The sequence below is a fragment of the Cryptosporidium andersoni genome (genome assembly GCF_001865355.1).
Source record: "Cryptosporidium andersoni isolate 30847 chromosome Unknown contig_54, whole genome shotgun sequence".
Classification (NCBI taxonomy): Eukaryota; Apicomplexa; class Conoidasida; order Eucoccidiorida; family Cryptosporidiidae; genus Cryptosporidium; species Cryptosporidium andersoni.
This window is the reverse complement of record NW_027122849.1, coordinates 16992-40028: the sequence shown is the minus strand read 5'-3', so window position 1 is coordinate 40028 and position 23037 is coordinate 16992. Positions and strand designations below refer to the sequence as shown.

Genomic DNA, 23037 nt, shown 5'->3' with positions numbered 1-23037 from the left:
ACTATCCCAATCTTAGTCTATATTCTATATCTTTATATGTTTGGAATATTTATTTTATAATTTCAAAAGCAACCACCAGCTTTATAATAGTAGTATTGACAACTCAGGAGAATGAAAGTTGCAAATTGATTTTCTAAGAGTACTAAATTTGCAAAACTCGGTAACTAACCCCCCTATAACCGCCTTGTTAAAAGCGGCAAATTGTGTGCACACATTTGTAATTTTCTACAATAGGTTATCCTACATTTAAAATACCAAGAGTGTACAAAATGTCTACTATGTAGAAAATTCTCATATATATCATTAATAATCAATCATTATAGGACTATTAAGTAAAAAGCTAGTTTAGCTATTTATTACAACTTGTAGGAGATATATAAATAATTGTAGGAATTTTATGAACTTATTTCACCAAGAAAAAAAAAGTTAAGCTAATATTTAGATATTTACTAATTTATAGACTAATTCAATTGCTCCACAAAACCAGAATATAATATGTTTGAAATATGAAGTATAATATTACTTTCTACCTCTAAAGCTTTGTAGCTGTCGTCTCGTCTCCAACATTTGATTTAAATGGTAATCCATTGAATCCTGATCTAAATTTGTAGATAGCTTTAATGGTGTTGATGATACTGATATATCACTTATGTTTTCTAATTCACTCACATTATATTTTCTATTTGAAAAAGTATTTAAATTTGTAGAACTATTGTGATTATTTAAAGAATATTGAAACTTCTCATTTTCAATATTATATTCATAAATATTTTGCTCATTTTGTAAAGATTCATTATATTGCCATTCTTGCTTATAATGTTCATCTGTATAGTTATATTCATCATTAAAATCATCATCATCGTCGATCCATGATAATCTTTCGTCAGAGTTTGATTCAAGTGAATTAGACATTTGAATTTTATCATATAAATATGAGGATTCATCATTATTGAAAAAGGGTACAATTACAGACCATTGATTATAATTAAATGAGGATATTAAATATGCAAAGTGTTGGTATTGGATACTTTGAGATACAACTGAGAGTTCAGAACATAAATCATTCCAGATAAGGCAAAACGATTTCATAAATTTATAAGTATCATTAATAAAATGAAACCATTGTTCAGATTTCCAAGGTATTTGTATATTATTTACATTAGAATATTCAATATGAATATCACTATCAAAAGTATGATTCCATCTTGAGAGTTCTATAATAGTATTATGACACCACTCGTTTGTTAGAACAAGAATAGTTCCAAGTGGATTAATTATAGAGGGTAATAAAAGTCCACATTTTAGTAGTAAATTTTGTATGAGTTCATTGTGTTTATTTCTAACGAATTCAAAATCTCTTACTTGTTCTAAATTATTTAAAAAATCGTCGAAGCACTGATTGATAACACTAGAATGAATAAATCTATAAATCTCTCCAACTATATTTTGTAATATCCATCTTGAATAGAAAATATAATCCCAATGTTGATTCCAATTAGCAAATTGATATGAATATTTACCATATATTTCAAGTATAGCTCCTTGCCTTCTATTACTATATCGTAAATTAAAAGATTCAGTCCAAACTCTTAATAAAGAATTAAATGTCATATGCAGTAACCATAAGAAATCAAACATATTATAATACATTTCCATATTTTTGTTTGTAAATAACATAGGCAAGGGCCATTTCAAATTTTGAGTTAATCTAATACGAAATATATGATTATAGTAACTTATACCACTATAATAAATATTTAGGGGTCTATTATCAGCTAGATAAGAGAGTTGATCAATATATTGTAAAATACTTGAAATTATATCATTATTATTAATGCTAATATGGTACCATTTTATTATTTCGAATTTATAAAGATCATTTAAAATTATAGGTCCCTTAATATCTTGTAAATCTTGAGGTTTTTTTTCCTCTTTTTTTAAATAATTCTGCTGTTTATCTTTATCAGTATTTATATGTCTCATTATATGTATAAAAACTGATGATGCTTTTAAAGGTAAACAAACACCAAGATTTAAATGCTGTATTAACATAATTTGAGTTGGTTTATTTATGAATGTTACTATATTATGTTTATATTTAGATGGAATCTTACAAGGCTCTAGAAATATTGAAAATGTTGATTTTTTACAAATAATCCTCAATTTATAGAATAAAAGTAAATCTCTATATAAATTCAATTTATCCTCTTTTTCATCAGCTTCTTTTGGAGAGCAATATGGTATGCTAGATACAAACTTACTAGATTTTAAAATAACTTCATTACTATTATTATTTAAAATATCCTTTAGATTATTTTTAGTATACCAATATGCCTTTATAGTGAATTCCAAAATATTTTCTTCAATATTGATCTTAATAAACCATGTAAATTTTAGAAACTCACTGTCTATCTTATTTGAATTACACTGTAAATCTGAAAAGTTAAAAACTTTTGAGTTTGGAGTAAATATCAAGGATACTGGTACATCTAAAGATGATATGCATTCCAATGAATGATTAAAACCATCAATTATTCTTACTGGCCACTTTGTTGAGCAGATTGAAGTATAAATATTTGTGGGTTTATACAAAATTTTATTATTTGAACTCCCATTATTTAAATTTAAACTTAATTTTTCATCTTGTCCTTGTGACAATTCATTAACTTCACAAACAATTTCTTTTGATTTATTAAGTAATTTATTTATTGGTGAATTATTTGGAACATTTGATTCTAGTTTCAACTTATTATCTAATAAAATAATGGATGGTAAATCTGTATAGAGGCAATTAATACATTCAATTTCCTTATCAATAGTATTTTCTATACTATCATTGCAACTAAAAAGATCAAATGTATCACATGTTATCATTATATTTATATCTGAAATGTTATCTTTATCATTTATATTCAGAACAGATTTCCTCCAGATGGTTTCAATCCATTCTTCTTGTTCTCTTGGACTAAGTTCAGATAAAAACCATTGCCCTAATTTTTCATAAATTCCATCACTTAATAAAACATATAAGTCCTCATTTCCTAATAAATATTTGTCTCTAATTATTTTGTAGTATTCAATTAAAGAAATTGAAATGGGAGAGTTTATATCCTTTGAAATATTACCTTCTACGTTCATTACAGACTGATATAACAAAGAAGATGTATATTCTCTATATTTCTCAATAGTGTTTTCAATATTATCCTGAATATGAGGGAAAGATGAATTTAAGTCATCTACAAGATTTTCTATTAACTGATTTTTATCTGTAAATTCTTCTTTATTCCTTGTAAAATATCGACTTTTTATCAAGGAGCGAATCTGAAAAAGAATATTAATTATAGTTTATTTCATCTACATCAGTATCAACTTACAATCTTTCCAGTACCAAAAATCTTTAATAATAGCTTCGGTTTCAAAAATTTTTTAGTTAATGATTCATGCCTAATATAAAAGAGGCCTTCCCATTCAAATTTTGCACCATGAATAATATCTGCTTCATTCTCTAACTCATTTGAAAATTCGCTATATAATTCAATACAACTAAGATAAAATTTAATAACTCACTATTATAAATTACAAATATAAGAGACATACCTGTCATTAGGAAGATAAAATGATGGATATATATCTTGCATATAAATACCTTCCAAAGTAGAATTCATTAAATTATTTATTTCATGATTAGAATTGTTATCTTGAGTAGTTATACATTCAAATGATTCACCTATATTAGGGATAGAAAATCTACCTATAAAGAATTCTTCAAAAGGGTCTACCAATTGGCCTAAGGTTATCCAATTTACAACTTGATAACAAAATACCCTACTACAAACTAGTAAAAAATTTCTGTAGACATTTTCCTCTAATTGATCACCACTACAACTTCCCTCATATAAAATATCCAAAATACTACCCATAGGAACACTAATATACAAATTACATGAATTATATGTTACTGATAATTTAGATGATGAAATTGAAGAAAATGAAAATGGACTATTTGTATCATCAGGCCTACTTACTAAACACAAGTTATACCATTGATCTATAAAATTCATAATTATAGCTATTAAACGTGATGGCCTTGCCAGATATGATAATATATAAGATAATGGTAAATTTGGTGACAAGAAAATTTCCCGTTCTAATTGACTAATACAATTTAAATATTTTAGCATATATTGTTGAATACATTTAGAAATTCCTTGAACATATAGACCTACTGGATTTATTTTTACGAGTCGTCTTCTTATAATTGATTTGTTTTTATTGTAATTGTCTTGATGAATATTTATATGACTACTATCTATATATATGCAATTTTGTGTAATTTCCAAAAATCTATTAATAGAATATATATCACTAGCAATAAGTAAAATCCTCTCTATTAATGAAATTTCTGTTGTTGTCAAATGTTCATTAAGGTATTTTTTCAGAGTCATTTTATAACGGTAACTATATAGTGCAATTCCATTGTAACTAAATTCACAAGGCTGTATATCAATTGCATTACCTTCATATCCTGTTAAAGCCAATAGAATATCATGTAACATAATTAATTATGATCTTTAAGCATTTATATAGCCAGTATATAACAATAGATTTCAATAACTTTACTCAAAAATTTACTTTCATGTACTCAACACCACCAGTATAATAAAAATATCTCTAGTAAATTAGTATACTGTTAATATATTAGTAAATCTTTAGATATGACTACTGATCTTTATAAATAAAGTAGAAAATATAAACTTTCTTAATTAGCCAATTATTTTATAAAATAACCCACAGGAATTTACCCGCTAAAATGCATCTTTTAATTATAGTATACCGGATACCTCACCAAAAAACGTATAGGCGCTAAATTTATATTTAGAGACCTATTCAAGGATAATTCTAAGTAGAATAATATTCAAATCTAAAAATATTAAAGTACAATACAATAACTTTAGACAATTACATAAAATAATAAATATAATCTTAGGCAACACTAAATATTGCATATATAAGGATATAAAAAAAAACACACTCTCATCATTTTGATTCTCTTCATTTTAAAAGTAAATTGTGACATTTAAGCTTAACATTCACTAATATTTTGAAGTATTAGATAATACAAAAGTAATTTAATATAAAACCTTATTTAAAATAAAATAAATTCATACTTGGGTTATAGATAAATAAATTTATAAATTTTAAGACTTAACGAATAATATTTACCATTCTTATTTTCACGAAAAACCACATACTTGAACTTGTTGGTTGCTTATTAATATATAACATTTATAACTTAAACATGTAAAGAAGTGATAGTCATAATTTAGATAACTTAATAATAATATATTATCATATTGAAATTATATAAATTATGTAGATATTAGTAAATTTCAAAATTGAATGTAGATAGAAAGTAGTATTTACAAAAACCACTTAATTGAATATAATTAAAAACTGATAATGACATATATTTTAAGTTTGATATATACTTTATTAAATAGATCCTTAGTATCAAAAATATATATTGACTTATTCCAAATTAGACTTAAAATAAAAATAACTATTATTAATTTTTGTATACTCATAAGTAATAGAAGTTTATATAAAACCTGACTATTATCTTTTCAGTCAAATTTATTATAATTATCAAATAAAAAATATATAATACATACCACTTCAGTATATTTGTTAATATTAATTTATATTGATCAATAATTATTAAGAGATAATAAATATGTTTCCTTTACATATCTTCTGATAAATTGTAATAATTGTAATTTAAGTAATTCATTTAAAAGTTTGATGATTCCCATAATTTTGAAATATGTTTCAATAACTCAACAGCAATGTTCTTTACTTTTTTTTCACCCCTAGATTTATAAAGATCTTCCCTAAATAACTTCTCTGAATCACTAAATAAGTGACTATTAAGAATGTGATTGATTTTATCCTCCTTTTTTTTTAAATAATTTATATCATCAGTTAGTTTGCTAACTAATACTTCAACTAGTTCCTTATATAATAATGTGTTCTTAATATTAAATGCATATTTACAGATATTTTGAAGAGTAATAAAAATTCCCAGTAATTCTTTATAAGTCTCAGACTTAGATTGTAACATTAAAACCTTAAAATAACGAGTATTATTATTTAAATTATTTATATCATTTCGAAATGGAGATACGGGTGGTGTCATTATTGTATCTAAAAGATCTTTTCTATCCCACATGAATTGCTTAAAGCTTTTAATCTGATTTCCTATTACATTAAAGCATTCATGTGATGTAAATAAAGGTATTCCATTTTCATCATCAATAATAGGATCCAATTTTGATTTGTCAAATTGAATGTTTCCAATATGTAAATATGCTAATGTCATCTCTATGTAATCATTACTCAGTATAGCTAAATATGTAAAGAATAAAACTTGTTTAATTAGTATAGCCATGTTATCCCAAATTCTATTCAAAATTAAGAAATATAAAGCTTCTAATATTACTAAACTAATTTCTGAGACTCTCTAAGTATATACTATTTCTCAATATTCTCAAATACGAACAAATATTAACAAAAATTCCAACTTGACCCTTTTTAGGGGTTCTACTCAGAACCATATTAAAGTACATAGTGAAAATATGCATTTAAATACCTGAAAGAAATTTCTGTGTTTCATATGGTTGAAATTAAAAGTCCTTAACTTTCTTATTTATTACCTATAAAGAGCTCGTTACTAAAAATGCGAAATTATTTGGCACTTTAAATTGGCGGCTGATTGTGGGTATACATGTGGTTATATCGTGACATTTTGCCTTTTTTTAAAATTTCCTCCAGATATATGCAAATATATGACAATTAAACCAAGTACAAACGCATTAAAAGCTTTAGATTAATGTTATGGGTTGCTGTTTGTCTTCATTAAAGGATTCTGTCAAATCTTTTGAGTCAGTAGTTGATACCTATGATAAAAACTCAAGCTCTTTAATATTCTCGAGATCAGGAATTTTAGTTAATCATCTTTTTACACTACCTGGGACTGCAGATAAAGATATTTTATTAGGTGATGGTACAAATAAGATTTCATCATGGGTATTAAATGGTCCAAAACCAATGGAACTACATTCAGTATGGCTAATATCAATGCTAAAACCTATTCGTTCAAATATTGACACAATTTGCTTATTAGCTAGATTAATTTCAATTGTTGAGCTTCAAGATCCTCTTGATGGCCATACAACTTTAAGACAGACATTATATGATGCAGGAGCACCAGAAATACTTTCTAAGATTCTTCAACATCATAATAGTTGTCCAGAAATTATAATACATGTTATTTACATACTAACTCATCTGACTTTTAATGATGGTTTTTCTTATGATATTGTTTCGCAGGTAAGATACTAAATTGAAATACTTTTAAATATATTTATGAAAAAAAATAATATGAATATTAAGATATGTAATAAATAAAAAAGTCATTAGCAAAATAACTTATTTAATTTTTTTTATTATATAGACATTACCACAATTCTTGGATATACTACAAATTATAAGAACAGAAAAGTGGGAGGGAGATGTTAATTCTGCACTATATTGTGCAATTTGGCGTTTTATATTTGTATCTTCTTCGGATTCAGTACGAGTAGCTGAGGTAAGTAATATTAAAAAAAGAATTCATTATGAATCTTACAGGTATTAAAAGGAAAGTTTTTGTTAAAGATATTTCTTTTTACTTGTAATTTTAATCAATTGAATTTCTTTTAAAATACTTAAATATCTGCTTTTTTTCATTAATAAAATCAAAACAATAATACTTGTACTCTTATTGATATTTTGTTAAATTAAAAATAAATTTACTTTCTATATTTATTTTAGCAATGGGTTGATTCAAATATTGGACATCAGATAATAAATTATTTAAGGACTCAAAAATTGGATGAGTACACAGAAGGTTGGGGTTTTGCAGCACTAAGATTTTTAATAAAGTCAAATATAGAGACATGTAAAGAGTATTGTAATTTGGGATTAGTTGATTTGACACTACAAAGGTTAAAAGCAAGTAGTGATTCTTTTCTATTGGAATGTTTGTTAGCCATTTTAGCAACTGTTATGATTACAATGGAAGATTATGTAATTAATGATCCAATTGTATTGAAGGATATAATCAGAATTACAATGGACCATATAACAGAAGGGTCATTAATATTTTATGCTCTTATTATTCTAATTTTTGCATGTAGAAGAACAAATGTCTACTGTCATGTAATAACTGCAGCAGATGCTCATTCATTGATACACCTTATAAATATAACTCATAATGATAATATTATATACCCTGACCTAATATATATGGCACGCAATCTTGAAAAATATATTTGTACATGTTGTTTAAATATTGGATTAGTACGTGTTACAAAGGAAAATCCAACAATATCACTTCCAAATGATCCAAGTAAGTTTATAAAAAATAAAAAATTAGGGCTGAACTCTTAAGATGATAATAGCAATATATTCCTATAATAAAAATAATAAATTAGTTATATAGTACATATAATTTTTTTGGTAAAGTTATTTACAAATGGTTCTTATATTCAATAAACAGGAGATTATAAACTATTGTAAATAAATGGTTTCTTAAATATTTAAAGAAAATAAAATAAAAATAACCTAAAATTGAGTTATTTATTTCAAATTTAATTTTATCGGTAATTCAAAATCTAAATCAAGGTATTTGCTTTTAATTATACACTGCAACAGTTCATTTTACTTTTTTATCTTCAAAAATACATGGAAAATGAAAGTACTTAATCTAAATATTACAATATTTTATTACAATGCTTATATAGGAAACTAGAAGAGGACAGCTGTATAATTTAAGTCTAATACAGTAATTTTATTAGTAATATATATTTATTTCTATTTTTTTCTCAGCAATTGAAAAATATGGATTTCTTTATAATAAATCTATTGCACAGGGGGATGTGAAACAATTAAGAATGTGGTTTTAAATAATCAAACTTGAACAGTATAAATATATTATACATATACAATGTATACATCAAAAATTGCTATTTGATAGAAATAAATTAATTTATATTAAAATTTTAAATTTACTTTTTATCAGAAGCATAATTATTAGTGAAAATAGACCTATTTTAGGGTTGATAGAATAGAAATAGACATTAATTATATATATTTTAATTAAGCTTTCCTTTATACTACTATAAAGCCTTTCTTAATAAATCAAAAGAATAATTTTTGTCTACAACTAAATGTTCAAATTATTATTTAAACTATCATAACTATATCAATTTAACTTTCCATTTATTAGTTTATTACTAAAATATTATAGTATTTTCTAGAGTAAAAGTTTTATAAGTGTATTTTAAGGAATTTTTATATAGTATCTAACTAAATAAAATATTGCATGAAACTAAAGACTTCCAATATATATTTAAATATAGATAATTATCTTACTTTAAATATTCAATAAAAAATATTGTAAATTCTTCGCAAGAGGATTTGTTTTATGAAATTCAATGAAGTTATATAGTTGTAAAATACTATAACATATCTGAAGTTTTTTAGCTACTTACTGAATAATATTAATATTCTTAAATTTATTAACACTTTCTAAGATGAAATAATTTTACTTCTATATAAGTTTGTCAATTGTTAATTATAATTAATAAAAATATTTATGGAGAATTATTATATCTATGCTTTAGTATTATATTATTTTTATCTAAATGTTTATTAAAACATCCAATATTTCAGTTTAATATAAAAGAATGTTAATATACTTTGTTAATACTCAGATATCTACTTCTAAAAGTATATTTATTAAAAAGTTGTGACTATTTTCTAAATACAAATTATGACAGTTAAATATTTTATACATGTTAAATGATATAAAAAATCCAACGTTTTAGAATAATATCTAAGTATTTAATAAAAAATTTAAATGAGTATGTCCAAGTATTCTAATTAGTAAATTGTAATTTTATTTGTAATTAGTTATAAACCTAGCTTTTGATTATATTAAAAGCTTCTTCGAATATAATCTAAATTATAAATTATCCAATTTATTTGATAAATCACAATATTTATAACTTTTAGTAATTATTTATATTAGATTATTAGCTAAGAAATTACAATAAATAAAAATAATTATTTAGATATTTAGAATCTCAATTTCAGAATATCAAATATTTTTAAAGCAATTTTAAGCAGTAATAAAATATATTTATTGATTCAAAAGTTTAATCTAGAAATAAATAATATATTATATATATTACTTTACTTTATTAATGATAATTAACTTTTATTAATACTTTTAAGTAAAATATATTATACCATTTTTATATTTATCTTATACTTTAAATGATTCATTAATTAAAAGTATCTTATAATTAAATAGAGTATAATGAATTTAATATTTCACTAAATTCGAAAAGATTCAATTAATAAATTGTGAAATATATTAATTATTTAATAAAAAAATTTATGGTGTAATTCATTTTATTTCAAAATCTGACCATAGTATATATATGATTAATTCAAAAAGATTTCAATAACTATGATCAGATGAATTAACATAATATAATTACAAGTATAAATACTATTTTATACTATTGCATTATAAAATAATATTTATCTTTTAGTATTAATAATTACTCTTAAAGAGTGACTGTGTTAGATAGTAAAATTAGTATATTTTAGCAATAAAAATATTCTTTTAAAAATGAAATATACTTGATTAAAAGTTTTTATCTTTCTCTTGGTTCTTAAAATATAGATTCAATAACTTTTCAGATCCAAAAAAATATTTATATTATTATATAAAATATATGCAGATATTAAAAGTACTTTATGTAATATAGACCTAAATAAATTACTTATATACAAAATTGTAAATGGAATTTTTTTAATATAAAAAGTTTACTTGATAAAAAAGTCTAGCTATAATTTTCATATATTTATAAAGTTTAATATATATTATTGTAATACTTTTAGTAAGTCTAAAATTTAACTATATATAAATGGTACTTTATCGTCATAGCTTCTAAGGATAAAAAATGTTATATAATATACGTTATTTAAAGTAAAAAAGAATCAATTTATTAAAATTTTAAAAAAGTTAAATGTTATTTTTATGAGAGTATTCTCTTACTAAGCTCTAAAGATTTGCTAATGCTTTATTACAAGCTTCAAAATAATCTAATCCTAGAGTAATTAATATATATTTATTAGAATTCTTTAAAATTGATAAAACTACCTTATAGTTAATATTACTAATAGTACAAAGTACTCATTATTAACTAAAAAAATTCTTTCATATCAAGATTTTGCTAATATCACTAAAGAAGAAAACTAACAGGTTTATGTTTTAAAAACATTGAAAGTATAATATTTAAGATACTAAGTATAATAAAAGTTTACATTTATACGTCATTACACTACATATTTTTACATTAAAATATATCATTATATAATTCAAATAGATATCTAAGTACTTATTATATATAATTTAATATTATTATGCCAATATATTATCAAGAATTTATTTCATGTATATGAAAAATTACATCTTATTAATAAAATATATTCTATTTAAAATTTCATAGGAAATATAGAAAGCTAAAATCATTTGATATAAATTCAATCTTAATTTTAAATATATAGTTTCAATCTTGTAGGAAAACCTTAAGATATATTACATGACTTTTTAAGTTTGATACTTAAGAATATATATTCAATATAATAATTTTGGAAAAAAGCACTTAAACTTTAATAGTTGAACGATTAAATGTAAATATTCAAAAAAAAAACTAACCCAAAATAATTCAAAATATAAGCTCTTATACACTTAATAGATAACTAAATTCATAAGATAATATTCACCAAGTATACCCTATTGATTACTTATTGAGTTTTAGAATACTTATAAACCAAGATTATACTGAAAAAAAAATTTACATATAAGAAAAAAGTCATAGAGTTAAAGTTCTTATATCGAACGACTGTGAATGTGTACCTATATCTTCATGATATATTAACATTAAAAATATGAAATATTTAACATTTAAGTTTATATTTGATCTAAATATATCTTAAAATATTTATTTTATTATTTAATATTCTATATAATTATCTTATGTGTTTGTATTCACAAACCAATTTGGACATAATTCTGACAACCATTTAGCATTTATTGGAGATATACATCTAATATACATCTTCCTTGTGTATATTAGTTCAGAGAAAATAACCCATTGAGGTTTATTTTTCATAAATTGTACACTACTAGATGGGTGTATACTTACAGTTTGTTTATTTAACTCAGTTATATATTGTTTACCTGAATTATCAAGGCGAGCACTCTGCATCCAAAGTCCTTTTGTTATGCACTTAAGTACTGGTAACCATATGTCAGATTCAACATTACTTTCATGATCATTTATATTTTTTGTTATTAAACAGCTACTAATACTATTAACACCAAATACAGATCTAACCAAATCAGCTAATTGGCTTCTAATATAATATGCACGAATAAGGGATGTGTTAGAAATACCTAAATCATTACATAATGACTTTTGATCTTTAGTTAAATTATAAGCAAATTTATTGAAACCTGATTTATGAAAATCTCCACTCACATTTATATTGCCCTTAGATATCCATTGATTATATAATTCAATTAATCCAATATGATCACCATATAATGACATGACAATTTTAATATTTGAAGAGTATTTCTTACTATTTTTATTCTTGGTACTTTTCTTTGTAGAATTTATATTAAACTCAATATGACACTCTGATGATAGCATAGCAATTAAAGAAAGAATTTCAGAAGTACAATATAGTGAGATACTATCATATAGTAGCTTTCCTAATATAGGGGGTAGTGGTAGAATTGCCAATTTATATCCTAACTCATTAATAGCTCCAGATCTATCTAAAGCCCCTAATCTATATAAATATTGTAAGGACATCATAATAGATTCTTTTCTTGGGGGACTAACAAAAGGAAAGTTGAAAATTTTATTTGCTATATTATAGTTTAAGCCAGTAATACTTGGTTTTTCCCTATCAGCATCTTCAAAATTTAATTCTAATATTGACAAAAGTTCAAGAATAGTTTCAGATAAGCTAGTTCTCAGTATATCAGGTATTGGAGATATCTTCATTTGCTTATATCCTTCAACAGTATACATTCTATAAACTTCACCTGGTTTTACTCTACCAGCTCTACCAGCTCTTTGTATTGCTGCTGTTTTTGATATTTCTTGAACAACTAGAGCATCTAATCCAGTTTCTGCAAAATGATATTTTTGTTTTTCTAGTCCTGAGTCTATTACATAAGTTATATTTGGTAGTGTAACTGATGTTTCAGCTATATTTGTTGCCAATATAATTTTTCGGTGATTATCTGGTATTTTATCAAATACTCTTGACTGTTCTTCAGATGTCATAGCTGAATATAAACATTGGATATACATTCTCAGTATTTGGGGTGTTTTTGATTGTTGACTACCAATATATACATCTACGTGCTCATTAAGTTTTAAAAATTCATTAATTTGATCCGATTTTTCAGTTAGAGTATCATATAAATGTAGGATATCATCTTGACCTGGTAGAAATACTAAAATATCTCCCTTGGGTTTGGTAAAATGAATTGTTAAAATAGTTATTAATGTAGCATCAATATAGTCAATTTCAGGTTCAGGTAAATAATAAATTTTTACTGGATACTGACGTCCTGGAATATTATAGCACTTTATCTTAAAATTTTTAGTATCTGAACTTTGTTTATTAAAAAAGTTTACAAAATCCTCATATTGAAAAGTTGCAGACATAATAATTATCTTAACTTTTTTATTTACTAATAGTGCATTATGCAATATACCAAGTAAAAAGTCAGTTCTAATAGATCTTTCATGAGCTTCATCAATAATAACAACTGAGTAATTATCGAATGTTGTATTTCTAGTTATACATTCTCTAATTAACATCCCATCAGTTAAAAATTTAATCCTTGTATTATAAGACACTGCACTTCTAAATCTTACCGAATATCCAACAATATGACCAATTTTAGAATTCAATAGTGCTGAGACGTGTTTTGCTAGTGATATAGCAGCAATACGTCTTGGCTGTGTTATTGCAATAGTTTTCCTGTTATTTGTAAATCCAGATTCATGTAAAAAAATGGGAATTTGCGTAGTTTTTCCACTTCCTGTCTCCCCAGTAATTATTACAACATCATTTTCCTTTATAGTAGAAATAATTTGGTATTTATGTTGGAATATAGGCAAATCTTCAGTACGCTTACTCATAATTAACAATTCATATATTTATATATACCAATATAATTAAAAAATATAAAGTTGTAAAATATCATAATATTAGTCCATATGTTTACTTACTTTTAGGGCTTTGATCTTTTATTCCCAATATATCTAAAGTCAAAATTTACTAACTAGTCAAATAAAATAAAAAATATAGGCGCCATATAACGGGTATTGGATAAAGGGCGGTATGTGTGTACAGAGGTTTTTGGTCGTGCAAACAATATATTAGATTTAATCAATAAAAAAATTCTAATTTTATTGGTTAAAATTATTAAATAAATCCAATAGTTTATGATTAGAATTTGCACCATTTATTTTATTTAAAGTATTACCATGATAACGGACAGGTTTCATATAAGCTATAATATTTTTAGTAGATTTAAATGGTAAATTTGTAAGTATAGCATATTTTAAAAATTTTTTAATACAGTCATATTTATCAGTAATTATATCTATCTTCATATCGTCAATTGATCCTTGTGCCCTCTGTTTCCACTCTAACTTTTGTAAAAAGATGGATGGATCATGCCTAGCAGATCTTGATGACATAAAGGAATCAACAGCATTTGGAAATTTAGTTTCGAAATTATTAATTAAGCTAGCAGAAGAAAAATCACCATTTGCAATTACTGGTATGCAAGATGAAAGCTCACTTTTAATTAGTGGAAATATATCCCAGTGTGGAAATACATCGTATTTTTCTTTTGGAGTACGAGCATGTACTGTAATTCCTGAAATATTACAATTGGAGCATAATCTAATAAAGTCTAAAGTCTAAAATATAAAAAGGTGAGAATTAAAAAATTAAAAATATAAGAAGATAAAATCTATGAAGTTATCTTTTTTTTTTTTTTTTTTAAATCTACATAATCTACTTCATTTAATAAATAATATACTAAACCTTACCTTTTTAAAGTCATCGAGTAATCTGATCTTACAAGTTATGGAACATTTAGGAAGATTTCTATTCAAACATTTAAGTATATCTTCAGCTACTTCAGGCTTCAGAAGCAAAGCAGATCCCATACCACGACGTATATTATATGATTTTGGGCAACCCATATTAATATCAAAGGTACGAAAATCGTTAATAATATGTTCGCAAGCTTTTAGTGCATTTACAGAACAAAATGTACCTATTTGAAAAATAACCTTTCCATTCTCACTTTGATTTGTAGAGAATATTACAGAATTTCTATCGTCAGTATATTCTACATTATAATAAAGTATCAGTATATGAATATATTTTTTTTTATAATCCCTATTTAATAAACTTAATTAGAAGAATATTTTGTTTATTTTCTTACCATATACTCCAGATTTCTCATTAAATATCCTATTTGTCTTAAATATATTAAAATCCATTATTTCCTCAGTAAATACTATATCTATAGAAAAAAATGAGCAAATATAAAACTGACAAATTTATATATTGGGAAAGATATCAGATTAATATATCACAAATCATTAAAACAATTTCCAAATTATTTATATTTATTTATTAATAAGTTGAAGCTAAGTATATAATTGTTATGAATTATAATATTCAAATATACTATTATTCAAGAATACTTACCAGCTCCATAATCAAGGCATGTTAATCTGAAAGGAAGATTCGTAAAATTGACCATTGGTCCAAGGATCCACTTTTTATGTAAGTCCATATTTATTAATAATAAGGTAACACATTATAAGTAATAAAAAGTTAGTCCTGCTTAACAACAGGAATCAGCTACCTTATATAACTGATTAGCGGTTACCATTGTTATTTTACTATTATAAACAAGAATTTTTTTTTCCTAAATTTGTTCTCTAATAAATTGAAAATCCCTATATTTTGTTTTCTTTTAGACAAAAAGGTTTTGTACTATAAAATTTGTATTATAGAAATATATTTATTACTTTGGAAGTGTAGACTATTATATTGGAGACATATTATATTTCCACTTTTGCAAAAATATAAATTTGATATTTTGGGGATATATTAGAAAGATAACAGAATTCGTATAAAGAGTTGTCTAGTACGGTACTGGTTTCATTTTAGAGACGAATATTAAGCACAAGAATTTAAGATTTATCATTAATAGAAACATACAATACTATTAATTGAATCAGTGTTCATATTTCTAATGTATATGGGTTTGGAATTTTGAGATAAGAGAACTAATTCTCATATTGATGATATTTGATTGTAATCTCTTTATATAGATGACAAACTTAGGGAAAATATTAATACCCCCTTCTCCAAACTGGTTCAATTATCACTCAATATGCTTAGATTCAAAGTCTGGATGGTATTCTTTTTGCACAAAAAATAGTATAATAGTTGGAAATATTAAAAACTATTATTATGGATCTATATCCTGTGGATTAAAAAGTAGACCTAATGCAGTTTATATTATTGAAAAAAAGAGATATGAACATAATTTAAAGAAGAGCTCGATATCTAATAATAAATGCTATCAAGATATGAATAAGATTATTAGTGATGAAGATAGTGACAAATATCCTGCAACTCATATGACAAGTTCAATGCTTTTGTGTGCTAGCCATAATGACAAGGTAACAAGATTATGGAATATTGAATATGATGAGGACAAAAGTTTGAATTTAAGTTGTGAATTACTTGTTTGGAATAATAGTCATAAATATAATTGTAATACAGTTTTGATAGCAGATAATTTAGTTATAACAGGTGATGAAAAAGGCAGAATAATATCTTTTGAATATTTGAGTATATTAAATAGTAAGAAGTATAAAAAACAAATAGAATCATTAATTTGTGATTATTGTCCATTAGAATCTTCAATTACTGTAATGAAGCAGATAGATAAGTGTTTGTTTGATAATAAAGTAATTATAGCTATTGGTTATTTAAACGGTTCAGTTTTAATGATTGATGTTTATAATTCAAATATTTTGAAAGATTTCGGTTATCACTCAACTATTGGTAATAAAGTAACTTGTATTTCTTTTATATATGGAGTTAGTGAAGAGAATAAAGAATTTTGTTTAAAATATAATAGCATGGAAGAACCTATACATGATCAGATATCAAAAGTTACAGCTGATTCTGCATTACCTCTTACATCTGAAAAATTCACACTGTCATCAAATATATTGTCTATAAATTCTTATTCATGTTTAATGGCTACATCTGGTATTGATAATACAACCACAGTTTGGGATATAATGGATGAACTATCTCCAAAAAGATATTCAGATATTCCAAAAAAAGTTAAAAAATCAGATGATTTGAGCAAAAAAAGTAGTAGAAGTGGATATGACAGAGGTTGGACAAGCGTAATATTTGATCCGAGGATAGAGAATAATTGCAATAATAATAAGAAATTAAGTTCTAGCTCAAATCTATTAATTATTGGTACTTGTCAAGGTGATTTACTACATTATAATTTAAACCTGCATAAAATTGAAAAAAAATTAAATATATCATATAATGCAGTTTTTTACATTGAATACTATACAAATAAAAATAAGTACTTTTTATTTTGCATATTAATGGATAGGAATATAGTAATTGTTAGTTTGGATAATTGGATTATAGAACATAGGTTCTCTACATTCGGGGCTTGGATAGCTTCAATAACATCACCTGTGGATTTTCCTCATTTAATATATTTAACTACTGGTGATGGAAAGATCTTTATTATGGATTCTCTTGATAAGTCCAATTTAAGTACTGACAAAGTGGTTATAAATGATATATCTGAAAACAATTTCATTAAAATTAGAACCTTGACTTTATTCAAAGATTTAAAATCCAAATATTCATCTAAAATAAACCAAAAACAATTAGAATTTTTTATAAATCATCCAAAATATTCTGAGTATTCTTTATTTGGGCTAAAAGATGGGAATTTTGGTTTAGTATATGTAGATCCAAACAATACAGACAGACATTCAGTCTTGATGTTATCTAGTAAATTTAGTTTCAGTGGCTCTATAAAGGATATATATTGGAAAATAATACCTCAATTTGATATATCTAGCAAAGATTCAAACAAGAATGATGTGAATAATGAATTAAGTATATATACGAGTGATAAATATGGAAATGGCCAGAGTGATTCACCAGTAACTGATCAATCTTACTTTTCAAGGCTATTTAGAGATCAAGAGTATTTTCATTATATACTCATATTTGGAGATAAAGGTAACTATTTTTTAGCAAATTTAAATAATGAAACGAGTTTTGAATGCAGTTTTATTGATAGAAATGGAATTATAAACTCAAATATAGATATATTTCCAATAAAATCATACTCAAAGTATGACCATGTAAATTCCAATGAAAACTCAATTTGGATACACTCAAATTATCCACTAAAACTTATAAATTTATATTCAGAATCATATTTTGATTTAAATGGAAACCATGGCAGTTATATTTGTAAATTTGATATATCAGATATTTCTAAGCAAGACGAAGTGAAATTAGATTACTGTAATAGTAAAGTTCAGCTTATACCTAGAAAGTGTATTACAGTTAGCTTAACTAGTACTCCTGCTTATTGTATAATAACACAATCCTGTAAAGGATTAAATTTAGGTATATTTGCAATAGTTACAAGAGATGGAAGTATATCATTTATTACTAGAAATATGGAAGGAAATAAGGAACATAATAGAAGTATACGAAGAATAGATAATAATATAAGTGATTTTGATAGTATAAATTCTTCTTATCAATCTCAAAGTGATATTCAATATAAATCAAGTGAGTTTTTAATTTGTGATTCCAGATTAAAATCCAATACTTCATGTACTTTTGACAAACTTTTTAAAAGCCCTTGTACTGGAATCACATCTATTGATAATCTAGAGAATATCTATGTTGTTACAAGTACAATGGATGGTTTTATTACTATTTTCAGTATCTCATTAAATACCTTACATGGAAATAATTTGGAAAATATAGGTATTCAAATGGAAAAATTAAAAGTTGAAATATTAAAATCTTGTTCATATATATCTCATAACTTGTATAGTCTTACAAATAAACAAGGCCATAGTACTTGTATAAATTTTTATAGAGATTTAACACACACTATTGGAAATATTAAAAACTCCAATAAAAATCTAAAATTGTTAATTGGTGGACAGGAGCAATGCCTATATCAAGTAGATTTTCATAAATGTATAGAGAGTACTAAAAAAAATTTAATAAAGAAAGATAATAAAAGTAAAAAACTTATTAATGAAGATTTACAAAATAATAGTGCATATATTCAAAATATATTAAGAGATCTAAGTATAGTGGAATCAAATTTCAAAAACAGTACATTTCTAGATAAAACTTGTTCTTCAGTTAATAATTCAAATATAAATAACATTAAGTCTAGCATTGAGTTTTTCACAGATTTGTTGAATAACTCAATGTCATCTCTTAATAGGAAAGCTTGGTTAGATGGTTGCAAGTCTTTGATATATCTTGCTTCTGCTACAATATACCAACAAAGTTTGATTGAATCATTTTCAAGTCTAATTTATCTTTGGGCAGCTAAAATTGAAGTAATGAATGGAATAAACAGAAATAAATTATTAGACTTCTTCTTCAATGAATTTATACAGAGCCAGGAATTACCAAATATTTCAAATTTATTATCATTAGAAATACCTTCTATTTTAACTGATAATCAAAGTTCATTATCCTCAAATTGTACTTTATGTACAAATTTTTCATATATAGATCATTCAACTTTAAAATTACCAATTTCAATTATGGATATTATATTATTTGAGTATTCTGAGAAATTCTCAAATGATATTTTGTTTCTACATTGTTTAGGTGAAAAAATACAAGATATTCACAAAAATTTTTATCAAATAAGAAGAATCCCAAAATATTTCAAATTAATGCCAATAAAATATTTTCCTAGATATACAATAGATCATACAACTCAATTGCTTAATATTTTGAGTGCAAATACTTCAATATTATACAATATAACAAATAGGTCACTAAATATACATAATAAAAGTGAATCTTTTAAAGATGGTAAGAATAAATGCCAGGATATATCATCACAAGATTTTCTTATATCTCCTTTATTTTTGCATTTAGTTAATTCATTGATATCAAATAAAGGTTTAAGTTCTATAATCATGAGCCATATAATAAACAATTTAATTAAAAATATTGAAACAATACAAAAACAAAATTTGGAGTATATTAATGAAGGAGATTCACTACAGAAATGTTCTACCCTAAACTATCCAAATGATAGTTTACTAAATATTCATGAATACTGTATCTTATCTGTACTTAATGGAAATGCTAACAAGTCTATCGAAATGTATTTAAGTTATGGATTTTATTTGGATGCTTTGTATATATCTGGGTTATATTATGGATTAGATCATCCAATATCTGTTAATATTTACAAGAAATGGTCTGAGTACTTGATATCTAAACAGCTAATAGTTCAATCTATCAAATGCTTATTCTCTATTGGGGACTTATGGTCAGTTTTCATTATATTATCTGAACGTATAAAACAGATATTGAATTCTTCTGACTTTCTTGTAGATACAGATTTTATGAAGAATGATAATAATAGAAATTTTAATACAAGAAATAAAGAAACTAAATATAAATCTTTAGATAATAGGGATATGGTACTAAGTTTAGGACAATCAGTGAAACTTTGGATTTATTTTGTACTAAATATTGGATATCAATTTTTAGCTAGTGAAGAATATTCCTCGAATAAGACACTCAATGGATCTGATATGAATAGTATGCAGGATATATCACATAAAATTGCCAAAGTAACGAAAGATTTGGTTCAGTTATGCATGGATAAATCGAAAAATAATATTAATGTTATACATTTTGCATTATATTTAATATCAAGTGAGCAGAAAAATAATATTGGTAAATTAGAAGGTAACATCAGTTACGATAATACAGCAGAAAGAAGTAATACAAGTAGTTTTTGCACACAAAAAACAGGTAAATATATAGAAAGTACAACAAATGGGTCAAAAATGAAAATAAATACTGAAGATTTTGTGAGAAATAAAAGTTTTGAAGACCAAAATAGTAATTTTCAATATATTCAAAATCTTGAAGATAGAAACTTTTTTTTATCACTTAAATCAGCTAAGTGCATTGTAAATAATAATTTAACTGGCTATCATACTAATTTGGTATTTTGGAAATACATATATATATTAGCTTGTAATAATAAAAGTTCTAAGCTAAATCTTCTTAATGATAATAGTAATCTGAACAATTTTAACTTAGTATGGCCCTTAAAATATTTTAAAATAATTTGGGATTATGCATCAAAGGAATTATATTATAAATACCAAATTGGTAATAAAAATAAATCTGATTATGAACAAATATTTCTCCTATATAAAGAATGTGAATATTTACCTTTTATTGATGGAAGTGAATCAAAAGAAATGAATTTATCATTATTATTTACACGTCTAATATTACTTTTTATATGTACAAGTGAGTATAAACAAATAGAAACAAGTCTAAATATTTATTTATACAATAATAAAGTCACTGATGATACTAATAAATGTTTTTATAAATGCTCTAGTTGGATAAATCTATTCAAAAAAGTTATATATGAATGTACATATATAATTCTAGAGTTATTTATTAGCTCTATCAATGGTAGCAATAAAGTAGAGCAGTTATTATCATCAGATCATATTGTAAGTCTAATTATTCATCTATTATTAAGTGAGTCAATAAATACATCTAATGTTATCTCAATTTCTACTTGTTGCAATGATCAACTATACATACTATATGATTTACAGCTTTTGATATCACTACTAAATTTGAGTGAAGGTAAAATTAATTATAATGATATATCTGAAATTAATAATATTTCAGTTTTATGCTCAATACTGTTATTTCTAGATTCATACTCAGAATATAAAGATATAAATAATTTGTTAGTGGATAATTTAATATATTTATTAAAAGATAATAATTCATTCAATTCTAATATTGCACTTAATTTTGATCGATTGGATATTCCTGATGAGATTAAATATTTACCAGTTCATAAATTATTGTTAAGATTACCCCTAAATGTTCAATGGGAAATATTGAATTTATCAAAAATTGTTAAGCATCTTGCCACTAAGTGTGTAGATTCAACAATTATAAATACATATGAATTTCTAAGTAGATCTAGTTTTCTTCATATAATAAAGTCATATTCAAGTTATAAAAGAATAACACTTTTTAGACATCTCCTATTAAAAGTAAACATGGAAGGAACGAAATTTATAAAGGAAAATAAAGAAAAAGATATCCCTAATGATATTATTGTAAAAATTTTTGTTAATACACCATACTACGAAGGTATACTCAGATATCTTCATAATGGACAAGTTACAATTAAAATAGTTATAAACTATATACTAAAATATATGATAGATAATAAAGTATATGAAAACCAATTTATTGATTATTTTCTGCACTGTATAACAGAAAATGATAATATATTATATATTAATAAAGACAGGCTAATGACAAAATATCTCTTCGAAATTATGAGTATTTTATATACTTCTGTAAAAATTATCTAAAAGTTTGAAATTAAACAATTATTTGAATTCTTATATTTCAGTTATATATATAAGTAAAAAGATCCGCCTTTAGTATGTCTTTTATTATTTA

General features: G+C 24.1%; 6 protein-coding genes across 6 annotated transcripts; 2 read left to right on the top strand and 4 right to left on the bottom strand.

The window, feature by feature from the left end:
- Nucleotides 1–519: 519 nt before the first annotated feature.
- cand_002000 (uncharacterized protein) lies at nucleotides 520–4556 on the bottom strand (the record flags this gene model as incomplete). The annotated part of the gene is made up of 3 exons (XM_067210448.1): nucleotides 520–3321; nucleotides 3375–3543; nucleotides 3598–4556. 3 exons carry the CDS (start codon nucleotides 4554–4556, stop codon nucleotides 520–522), a joined length of 3930 nt encoding a protein of 1309 aa, XP_067068278.1.
- Nucleotides 4557–5791: 1235 nt separating this feature from the next.
- Nucleotides 5792–6448, bottom strand: cand_001990 (uncharacterized protein; the record flags this gene model as incomplete). Its single annotated transcript, XM_067210447.1, has 1 exon — nucleotides 5792–6448. One exon carries the CDS (start codon nucleotides 6446–6448, stop codon nucleotides 5792–5794), a length of 657 nt encoding a protein of 218 aa, XP_067068277.1.
- A 446-nt stretch (nucleotides 6449–6894) lies between these two features.
- On the top strand, nucleotides 6895–8490 carry cand_001980 (uncharacterized protein; the record flags this gene model as incomplete). The annotated part of the gene is made up of 3 exons (XM_067210446.1): nucleotides 6895–7389; nucleotides 7514–7648; nucleotides 7873–8490. The coding sequence occupies 3 exons, from the start codon at nucleotides 6895–6897 to the stop codon at nucleotides 8488–8490; spliced, it is 1248 nt and encodes a 415-aa protein (XP_067068276.1).
- A 3662-nt stretch (nucleotides 8491–12152) lies between these two features.
- Nucleotides 12153–14345, bottom strand: cand_001970 (ATP-dependent RNA helicase DHX8; the record flags this gene model as incomplete). The annotated part of the gene is made up of 1 exon (XM_067210445.1): nucleotides 12153–14345. The coding sequence occupies one exon, from the start codon at nucleotides 14343–14345 to the stop codon at nucleotides 12153–12155; it is 2193 nt and encodes a 730-aa protein (XP_067068275.1).
- Nucleotides 14346–14615: 270 nt separating this feature from the next.
- Nucleotides 14616–16024, bottom strand: cand_001960 (dihydrouridine synthase family protein; the record flags this gene model as incomplete). Its single annotated transcript, XM_067210444.1, has 4 exons — nucleotides 14616–15134; nucleotides 15267–15571; nucleotides 15668–15748; nucleotides 15937–16024. 4 exons carry the CDS (start codon nucleotides 16022–16024, stop codon nucleotides 14616–14618), a joined length of 993 nt encoding a protein of 330 aa, XP_067068274.1.
- Nucleotides 16025–16568: 544 nt separating this feature from the next.
- On the top strand, nucleotides 16569–22946 carry cand_001950 (uncharacterized protein; the record flags this gene model as incomplete). Its single annotated transcript, XM_067210443.1, has 1 exon — nucleotides 16569–22946. One exon carries the CDS (start codon nucleotides 16569–16571, stop codon nucleotides 22944–22946), a length of 6378 nt encoding a protein of 2125 aa, XP_067068273.1.
- Between the last annotated feature and the right edge of the window lie 91 nt (nucleotides 22947–23037).